The sequence below is a fragment of the Limulus polyphemus genome, unplaced genomic scaffold (genome assembly GCF_000517525.1).
Source record: "Limulus polyphemus unplaced genomic scaffold, Limulus_polyphemus-2.1.2 Scaffold2644, whole genome shotgun sequence".
Lineage (NCBI taxonomy): Eukaryota > Metazoa > Arthropoda > Merostomata > Xiphosura > Limulidae > Limulus > Limulus polyphemus.
The window spans coordinates 139968-151628 of record NW_013668254.1 but is presented as its reverse complement, the minus strand read 5'-3'; the positions used below and the strand labels follow the sequence as shown (position 1 = coordinate 151628).

The following is an 11661-nucleotide window of genomic DNA, read 5'->3' as shown; positions in this document are numbered from 1 at the left end:
ACAAATTCTTAATTAAATTGTATAGCTATATGACAGTCAATAAAAAGTAAAACCATCTATATGAAAACCGAAAGAAAAACATATAAAATTATTATTTTTATATATTTTTAAAAGTTGCATTTGAATGTGGAGTGTAATATTTGAATGAAACTTTACAAGCTGTTCTATTATTCTTAAGACAGTCAATTTTCATCATTATAATTATCTTAAATTCTCATCAAGGTTGTAAGTTTAAATATCATATTTATTCAGACATTTTTTTATTACCAAAACATTAGTTTGAACTTGGATTTAGAAATATGTGGTTAAGGGTGGTCGGTACATTGAGGCGGATAGCATTGCCTCTTTATTTATAACTGAATGAGGACTCCAGTGATACAAAATTTAACGTGTTTTCTGATATTTTTTTCATGTCAAATATCATGAGCAAACATTAATGTTTTTTTTTTTATAAATGAAGAAGATAAAATGTTTTTGTTTTTTTATGTTGGTTGATAATATATTAAATAGCAGCTATAAAATGTGTTTTGTTTTTATTTGTTTTGTTGGTTGCTAATACATTAAATAGCAGCTATAAAATGTGTTTTGTTTTTATTTGTTCTGTTGGTTGCTAATACATTAAATAGCAGCTATAAAATGTGTTTTGTTTTTATTTGTTCTGTTGGTTGCTAATATATTAAATAGCAGCTATGAAATGTGTTTTGTTTTTATTTGTTCTGTTGGTTGCTAATATATCAAATAGCAGCTATAAAATGTGTTTTGTTTTTATTTGTTCTGTTGGTTACTAATACATTAAATAGCAGGTATAAAATGTGTTTTGTTTTTATTTTTTCTGTTGGTTGCTAATACATTAAATAGCAGCTATAAAATGTTATGTTTGTTAAACTCTTACTCTTAAAATATATTGTAGAAAGATTTGTTTTTTTGTGGGTCAGCGGTAAGTTTACTTTAAAATCTAGGGTCAATTATTCACGATAGACAAAGTGTTAATAGCCCATTGTGTAGCTTTGATCGGAGAAAACAACAAACCATAGAAAGAACATGTTCGTATGGCAATCTATTTTTTCGAGAAAGATTTTCTTGTTTAATATAGAAATACAACAGTATCTTTATATCTAAGGTATTAAGCAGCTTTTCTGCTTTATCAGTCTGTATTTTTAATAGATGATTGAAGATTGTCTTATTTTACCATAATAGATATTTTTGTCAGTACTATTTATTTATTATGTTATCATTGCAAATATAACATAATTGCCAATATAAAAAAAATATAGAAATTATTGGTAAAAGAACTATCATTACCATTTTAAAATTATAGCGAAGTATTTATTTATCATGTTATCATTGCAAATATAACATAATTGCAAATATATAAAAAATATAGAAATTATTGGTAAAAGAACTATCATTACCATTTTAAAATTATAGCGAAGTATTTTTTTGTTTTGTTATCATTGCAAATATAACATAATTGCAAATATATAAAAAATATAGAAATTATTGGTAAAAGAACTATCATTACCATTTTAAAATTATAGCGAAGTATTTTTTTGTTTATCTTGAGAGCATTAAAACTCAAATTCAATACTATAAATATACATTTAGTTATTTTCTTCTGGAGGAGAAAGATAGGCTTATAATAACCTTATTAATTTGTTTTTGTAATGGTCCACAAGCTACAGTTTCATGTAATTAATTATTTACGTTAGGAAGATTAAAATGAAAAAACAAGTTTCGGTTTATGTTGACATTAGAATTTCATCATTGTTTCTATATGTTTGATACATCTTGAAAATTCTCCGACATTAATTTAATACGTTGGCTATATATTTCTTAGCATATGATTGTCTGTTAAAGCTATATAGGGGCAAAAATAGTTCAACATAACTACCAAAAAAAGGTTTTCCTTTTTATATAAATGGATTTCACGAAAGACTAACTAGCAATTGATAAAAATTGAACACAAAACGATCAGTATATGTTCAGGTTTTGAAATTAGTGAAAGCTCTTTTCTTTGTGCTGATTTTATTGATAAAATAGTATGATAACATTGTAGTGAATGATTCCACCAAAATCACCTTGCATCTAAAAAAAAAAAGATTACAATAAGTTAAGTTTAAGTTACATGGTTGCCAAAAGATGGCGCTAAAATAATTTAATTTCATACGGTTTTGTTTGTTTGAAATCAAACACAAAGCTTACACAATGGGCTATCTGTGCTCTGTCCACCAGGGGTATCGAAACCCGGCTTCTAGCGTTGTAAATCCGCAAACATGCCGCTGTGCCACTGGGGGGCAATTTCATATGGTCCAATATTAAATCGAAAAAAAGTTTAGAGGACAAGCCAGATTACTGTTGTAAATTTTTACACGCCAGAACTTTCACCTACATGAGAATTTGGGAACTTGTACTTATATGATTTAATCAGTTTTTCACAAGGCCTCTCATTTGATTAAAAATACTTAAAATCGCATGTCGAGTACTAATTTGAAATAATATTGTCTAAAAACCCTTAGGTGATCAAAGCTTTTACTTCCACTTTGAAACATGTATACGAGTTACTTTTTCGTTACAATTTTAAGAAAAAAAAACAGTTACTAAACTAGCAAACCAAGTTTACCCGCAGTAACGGGCCCGGCATGGCCAGGTGGTTAGGGCGCTCGACTCGCAATCTGCGAGTCGCGGGTTCGAATCCCCGTCACATCAAACATGCTCGCCCTTTCAGCCGTGGGGGCGTTATAAAGTGACGGTCAATCCCACTATTCGTTGGTAAAAGAGTAGCCCAAGAGTTGGCGTTGGGTGGTGATAACTAGCTGCCTTCCTTCTAGTCTTACACTGCAAAATTAGGGACGGCTAGCGCAGATAGCCCTCGTGTAGCTTTTCGCGAAATCCATAACAAACAAACACGCAGTAACAAGAACAATGTTAAAAGTTAATTTACCCTAACATTATTTTTCGTTACAGTATCTTATGTTAAGCATTATTATGATTTGAAATAATTCAGACTGACAATTCAAATCTTTCATAATTAAAAGCAGTTTAATCGGCCAAGTAAACACCACAACACTAAAGAAATGTGATACGGAAGCATCTTGAAAATACTTTCAACGTTACTTTGAATAAAAATAATAAATATATTACAAAAATAGTAAGCGCAGTTTATAGAGTGTTATTAGGAGACGATGTTCAGGAGCAAACACATAAACCAATCTCTTAAAAACAAGCTATTTCGGAAAGAACCTTTGAAACAAGAGTATACAATTCATATTTCTAAAACGATCTGAATTTTTTTACAGAGCACATTATTTTAAATATACAAAACAAGCACACTTTAACTCCCGTCATACTTTCTTCACAAAAAACAGTTATATTAACCGTAATGCCCTGATTAAAATTCAAGATCTTCAGGAAATAAAATGAACGCTTTCACTGTCAAAGAAAAAACTCGAGTCAAAACGATCCGAGCTGCCAGAAGACTCTTGATTGGTCAACGTTTGGGTTTGCTCCACCTTTATGGTAAAACGTTACACTAGGAGCTTGGGATGGTACAATCAGTGAAGTTAATCAACTTAGTTTAACCCTATGCTTACCTAGTAGGCCAACTACTTCATTTTCTTCGATAAAATATAATTTCCTAATTTATTCTGGTTCTTGAGAATATTATATGCCTAGTCGCGAAACGTTTAAGAAAGGAAAACATCTCAGTGTTAACAAATAAAGTTTCTTGAGAGTTTTAAATCGAATATATGTACTAAATAAGTTATATTTTCCAGTATTCACTACGTTGTATTAAAACTAATGCATTGAAAATAGTATTTTTATTTAAATTTTAATAAACATAACGCTTAATGGAATTATCTGTTAACGTGAGTGTCGTATAATTATTTCAGAAAAATTCAATACACACACAAATACACATATGTATAGATGTTATTTAAGTGAAAGTTCCAAACTATAAAACTGGATGCGAACGTAAACGTTTAGCTGTCAGCATAATTTGCAACACTTTTTTGGAACATTCATCAAAATATGATTTTAAAAATATAACGAAAAGAAAACTCATTACATAACGTGATTTGTGTCGCAATACGTATGTCAAAATGTGTTGTCTTAAAAAAACGATAATAAATAAATTCTTAGTATCAAATTATTGCTCTAAATCTCGCAATTTCAAAATACGAAGAAGACATGAATCAAATATTTAAATTCTTGAAACTAATATAAAGAATTTTGATCAACTAAATGCTTTACTATTAAGTTCATATTCTTATAATAGAAGCAAATAGTTGAGCTTGTAAAAAATAGACGCTAAAGTTGCTTTACATAAAATTAAAGTTTTTTCGATAAGTTAATTTTATATAAAGAATATTGTATTTACAAAACAAAAATAAATTCAGTGCTGAAGGTAAAAAAGAAGTTATTAAAGATAATAGATACAAAAATATATAACTAAATAAAAGATCGAGGTTCAGCAGATCAACTGAATGTGAAATCCGTCTTCTGAGAAACTCGCCGGATATATTTGTGTCGTTTTACCCAAATGTAAGTTAGTAAACATTAATGTAAAGTGTTCAACAACTTTATTACGTGTAGGTATGATTCGAAGCTACATTATTCCTTTCCAGAAACACTGTTCCTTTCTGTAAATGAAGTGACTAGAATGTGAATAATGTGATGTCACGTGATCAGGAACATAAGTCAATTATCATCTTTCAAGTTGGGAAGAACGGTGCACATCCTGTAGTTAAAAGCTGGAACTACGACAAGTTCAATAAAAACATTCTATCGGTCCCTTACAGTTACATCAATTTATATACAGTTTTAATGTTTTACAATCCATTTAGAAGACAACATAGCCTGCTATTAAATCAAGAATGGAAATCGGCTTTGCTAAACATTATATCAGTTTCTTACAGTTACATCAATTTATATACAGTTTTAATGTTTTACAGTCCATTTAGAAGACAACATAGCCTGCTATTAAATCAAGAATGGAAATCGGCTTTGCTAAACATTATATCAGTTTCTTACAGTTACATCAATTTATACACAGTTTTAATGTTTTATAATCCATCTAGAAGACAACATAACCTGCTATTAAATCAAGAATGGAAATTGGCTTTGCTAAACATTCTATCAGTTTCTTACAGTAACATCTGTTAATATATAATATTAATGTTTTATAATCCATTTAGAAGACAACATAGCCTGCTATTAAATCAAGAATGTAAATTGGCTTTGCTAAACATTCTATCAGTTTCTTACAGTAACATCTGTTAATATATAATATTAATGTTTTATAATCCATCTAGAAGACAACATGGCCTGCTATTAAATTAAGAATGGAAATCGGCTTTGCTAGACAAATCGAAGATATTACGTCCCATAATTTTGTCTGCAACGATTTTCTGCTGCTCTTTAAACTTGTTAAACAAACGTCCATAATAACCATGTTATACCTATCTCATAATGATGCTTCGTTAGTCTTTCATTTAGAAAGGATTTTTTTTTTTCATTTAAAATAGTCTACAATAAATTATATTCAGGATACAACTCTTAAAGAAGAAACCCACAAAATAAGTTTTCTGTGCAGACGGTATATTGTGCTAAAAACTCAAATTAATCACATTTGATTTTTAGATAACTTAACAAAGCAATTGGAGTAGAAACTCCAACGAAACTGATTCCTAACGTTTCGTGGCCTTGGTAAAAACTAACTCTTTCGTCGAAACGACAATTAATCAACGTCTTCTAATTCTTATTTGCGTTGTTAACACATGGTTAGAGTTTAAAGTATAATCAAATAAACTAGACAAGCCTAGAAATTTCTGTACATATTTGTATATTAAACTAATTGAAATAAGTACGTTTCTGCAATAATAGTGATCTGTTTCACCTGCATGATAAATAAAGATTTCCCTATCGTGCACAACAGTCGAGTTGGAAAAGAAACTTATTAGGAATTATGGAACAGTAAAAAATCAACATCTTATTATGGAATAGTAAAATATGAACACCTCATTATGATACAGTGCTCTGTAGTTAAAAATATAGTATAGAGTGACAGTAATAACTCAAAAATATCATATTGAAAAAAAGCAGTTAGCAGCGAGAGATCAAGAAAACAGAAGATAATAATAATCTCAATAAAGTCAATAAATTAGTTATAACACTATATATGGTGACGAGAAAACAGTTATGGTGCAAGAGCAGTGACGAAATTTTATCTATAACACAATATATGGTGACGAGAAAAGATTTCAGATGCAAAAATGCGAAAAGCGTTGCCATAGCACAAATGGTCTTAAGAATTAATCACTGCACAGCAAATGGTGGCGGGAAATGAACTAAAATAGAACAGATAACAGTAACTGTCATTTTGAACATAACAGACAATGTAACGTGAATTTAGTTAGGACAAAGAAGCCGGTCGCCAAGAAAAAAAGCAAGAATACAATATAATCCAAGAAGAAATTAGATAAAACATTTATTCGGAATATTTAATACAACTCAAAAGATATAGAAGAAATCAATTAAAGAAAAGCAGACGATTGCAAGCAATCCTATAAAGACAGAACAGATGGCTTTGCTGTAATACATAGAGCTTACAGGATTGTGTGGACGAGAAATTACATAGAGAATGACTCAACGCAGCAGAAGATAATTAAATTCAGATAAAGCAGAATATATAATGAACAAAAAAACAAATCCTTTAAAACATCGGAGATTGAGGAAAGAAAAACTATAGACAACGACAGAAAGTGATGAGGATTCAAATAAAGGCAAACAGATAATGACAACGAATCTTTTACAATATAGGAGATTGTGTAGAAAAAATAGGCAGACAACGACAGAAAGTGTCAAAGCAGAAGGTGATGAGGATTCAAATAAAACAAAACAGATAATGACAACGAATCTTTTACAATATAGGTGATTGTGGAGGAAACAAAACAGGTAAACAACGTCGGAAAGTGTCAAAGCAGAAGGTGATGAGGATTCAAATAAAGCCAAACAGATAATGACAACGAATCTTTTACAATATAGGAGATGGTGTAGAAAAAACAGGCAGACAACGACGGAAAGTGTCAAATGAGAAGGCGGTAAGGATTCAAATAAAGTAAAACAGATAATGTCTACGAATCTTTTACAACATAGACATTTTTAGATTTACAACAGATAATGACAACAAATCATTTAGAACACAGCAAACTGTGAATAAAAAAAACAGCAGAAGACACCAAAATATGCTAAAGCAGAAGGTAGCATCTTTTTATGTAAGTCAAAACAGAAGTAGTAGAAGAAACTGACAGAAAACAGCAAAATGTGGCTGATATTTAGCAGTGATGATAAAGAAAAACAAAAAAAGAGTTCTAACCAGAATGAGAAATTACTTAGAACAATAAATGTTTTTTTAATGAATTTAGATACACTATTAAGTATGGATACGAAGATTAATTGAGCGACATAATAATAATTATAAATACTAGGGTTATTAAAATTCTTGCTTCAGCAAAAGATTTAAAGATACTTTGTTTCTATTACCCCATCTGTAAGTCTACAGAAATAGCGAACGATAATCAAAAAGCGTTGCAAGCATAGGTACATTACAATTATAAACAAGCGTTGCAAGCATATGTACATTACAATTATAAAGAAGCGTTGCAAACAAATCTACATTACATCTACAAACAAGCATACAAACATGCGTACATTATACCTACAAACAAGTGTTGCAAACAGATGCGCATAATAACTATAAACAAGCATTGCGAACATATGTACGTTACAACTACGAATAAGCGTTGCAAATTTAAGTGCAGTATATACCAACCATTAACAAGCGTGGCAAACATAAGTATTTATCAATTACTAAAAAGTGTTGCAATCATATGTATATATTTGTTTATTCCTTTATTATATGGTATGTTAAGTATTATTTTTTCTTCCTCACAACCTTAATACTCAATATGTGTTATAATTCACGTGACTGTTGAACGTGAATACATAATATGTACACTTTCTTTCAGTATTCACCGTAATGTCACAATACAGCACTTATTATTTTTTTTATCCGACATTACGTATGAAACAAAGATTCAATAAATAGAGCATTAAGTTTCCTTTCAAGATACCCTATTAACAAAGTTACAAAAACACAGTGTTAACAATAAATTACTGGTTTAGGTCTTAAACTAATCCAGTGTCTATACTGTGAAATTAATATATTTGGCTTTAACCCTGTATAAGGAGGGTTAGACTTAGTCATAATTCGTAGAGAACCAAACACTTAAGTCTTTGAACAGCGTTTGTTATCTGACACTGCTGTTTGTTCAGGAAGAAGGGTGGCATTTTCTTCTCCTAGAAGACAGTAAGTAGTAACTTTTCCTTTTCCCTTAAAAAAAATGAATATTTTAAACAACTTGACGACATTTCTCACTCATTACAAATATTTAAAATGTATTTGCACTACAGTATCCTATTCCTCGTAGAAAAACAATACATTTTGACACATAATTTCAAGAATGAAAAATTTTAAGGATTAGAATGACTGTCTGTAATGTACAAATATATCTTTGTATATCAGATGAAAACTAGGAACATAAAATAAACAGAGATAATCGAAATATGATAAATGACATAAAACTTTAGAAGGCCAATTGAGACTCCATTTCATCAATGGCAACAAATAATACTGAAGACACTAACTATATCCCCATCCTCCCCCTCCCACTTAGTTTAACATTATATCATGTCCCGATTGCTTAAATTTAAGTTAAGTACACTGTTAAGTATCCAGCATAGAAAATAATAATTTAGAATGATAGCTATGAGAAGCTATTCTTAAATGGTTTTACCGACTGCCAATGGAGATTGGTGTAATGCCATCTCTGATTAATCGGTTAACAAAATGTACTATTATAAAACCTATTTAACTTAAGATTATCCAAACAACGCTTAATAACTAAAATAAAAAGCAATGCATTCATTAACGTAAATAAATTATGGTTTTCTGGTACAATTTAAAATTATGATAAATTCTATCCGTCTGTATATTTTAACTTAATTTTTAATGAAACTTGAAGCTTATACTTTCTAAATTATTTTTTGATACTGCTTAGTTTTTAGCATTTTGTAAAAATCGCAAAAGAATGCTGATAGTGATAGCTTTATTTAAGTATTTATATGATGAAGAGTAGCTAATACAAAAAAAAAGAAATCGGTTCGTCAAAATGTACTTGTACTGATGAAATATAAAAACAATTTTATTATTTCTAATGAAAGACCGACATTTCTGGTTCTTTATATGTATAATTACTGTTGGAAATGGGCTTAAAGTTATTACAGTAATATTTGAAAAGTATAAGGGTTTATTAGAGTATAAGGCAGTAATAGATTAAGAGAACATATGAAGGAAAATACCAAAGCAATTGCTCATTTTTATTATTATACTAACAATAATTATATGTATTACGAAGTAACAAATTGAGATAAAAAAGATCATCGAAGTATACCTTCATTTCCACTTCTCCACGAAGGTCCAAACGAAACGTTCCGAAACAGTCCAATACTTCTTTCGTTTGAGGACTTACGTGGATCTTTAAAGCTGAAATTCAACTGAACTTTTCCCATTTGTTAACTTATATAGCAATGTATATTCCCAGTAACATAGATGTGACCAAATGTTTTCTATTGTTAGATTTATACCATTATTGATTAAGTAGTCATAGTATTAGAAACGTAAATATTTTTATTAAAATAAAATTTATGAGATTATACGTTTAATAACAAGTATATTAATGTTGTCTATTAACTTCTTTAAAATATAATAAATAAATAAAAAGACAGACATTACACTTGATGGTTAAAGTATTTCTCGTAGCTTTATTAATTTTTTGTTACCTTTTAATATTCTCATATCAATTTTACCTTTAGCACTTATGGAGATCGTACTTTCAGTCATACCCATGCTCCAATTATAACATTATTTTTGATTAAATAAGAAATATTTTTTAATTTTTGGCACTTTTATTGTTTGTTTGATGACATTTTATCCAATCATTCAAATTACTGTCCTTTTTGCTGTTCATCAAGTTCTGACTAATTAATCACGGTTCATGTGGTAATACGACAAGTTAATACGACATTTTAGGCTTCATGTTTCTACATATACAGTTTCCAGTTTTACCGCTTCCAAACAACAAGGAAGAGGAGTTCTATGTTAGAGCTAAAGTATGACACGAGTTTGTTGTCTGTACAAAATTTAGTAAAATTAAACAGAAGCTTATACGAAAAATATACTAATAAATAAGGAAAGCACTTTTTGTTACGCCACCTGTGTATATAAGATGGAAAAAAAAAGTCGTATGAAATTTACGTTTTGTTAAAAATAAAAGCAAAAGTACAAAGGATGAAATTGAGGTGAAGGTTTCAAGGTTGTATACACAGACTATACAATTTAATAACAAGGACTCAACAGACGGGAGTAGACAGCTTGCATCAAGTAAATTACTATTAACCCCATATTAGTAACAAAAGATGGCCTGATGGTTAGGGCGCTCGATTCACAATCTGCGGGTCGTGGGTTTGAATTCCCGTTACATCAAACGTGCTCCCCCTTTCAGCCATAGGGGGCGTTATAATATGACGGTCAATCCCACTATTCGTTGTTAACAGAGTTGCCTCAGAGTTGGCGGTGGGTGGTGTTGACTAGCTGCTTTCCCTCTAACCTAAATTAGGGACGATTAGCGCAGATAACCCTCGTATAGCTTTGCGCGAAAAAAAAAACGAACAGATTTTGTTGAAACTTTCTGTCTGGAAGAGCATGCACACTTATATTACTTTATTGTTTGTTTGTTTTGAATTTCGCACAAAGCTACACGAGGGCTATCTGCGCTAGCCATCCTTAATTTAGCAGTGTAAGACTAGAGGGAAGGCAGCTAGTCATCAGTACCCACCGCCAATTCTTGGGCTACTCTTTTACCAACGAATAGTAGGATTGACCGTCACATTATACCGCCCCCACGGCTGAAAGGGCGAGCATGTTTGGTTTAACGGGGATTCGAACCCGCGACCCGCAGATTGCGAGTCGAGCGCCCTAACCACCTGGCCATGCCGGGCTATATTACGTTATATTACGAAATATTAATGAATATGCATACATTTATATATATAATATAGTTCCCGGTGGGACAACAGTAAGTTTACGAACTTATAACCCTAAAATCCGGGGCTTGATTCCTACCGGTGGACATAGCAAAGTGGCTTTGTTCAAAAGAAAACAAAGATATAATATATTTAGAATTAAATTAAATACATAATAATAATATACAGTTACTTACGAAATCATTCCCAAACGGAATATAATATGTAAATATAATCATTATTACTTTAAAGTATGTGTTTAAATGCATAAATTATATATACGAGTACAGGTGATGACTGTTGTTCAAGCCATTTATTATATATTTTTTATTTTTATGATGATTCTTTTCTTTGTATATATGGAGCTCACAGACTAAAACCTAATAGAACGTGGTAGAATTAACAATATAGTAAAGACGATAAAGGTCTTGCTTCTCAAATTACTGGCCCCCCAGTGGCACAGCGGTATATCTGCGGACTTACAACACTAGAATCCAGGTTTCGATACCCGTGGTGGAC

General features: G+C 30.6%; 1 protein-coding gene across 1 annotated transcript in view; it reads right to left on the bottom strand.

Moving 5' to 3' along the window:
- Positions 1–7451: 7451 nt before the first annotated feature.
- Positions 7452–11661, bottom strand: part of LOC106467522 (atrial natriuretic peptide receptor 1-like) — a gene marked incomplete at its 5' end in the record, with an annotated part of 105955 nt that continues 101745 nt past the window's right edge. Inside the window, 2 exons of the mRNA XM_013927885.2 lie at positions 7452–8392; positions 9513–9604. Of these exons, the coding sequence (XP_013783339.1) occupies positions 8288–8392; positions 9513–9604 (197 nt within the window). The remainder of the gene's footprint in view (positions 8393–9512; positions 9605–11661) is intronic.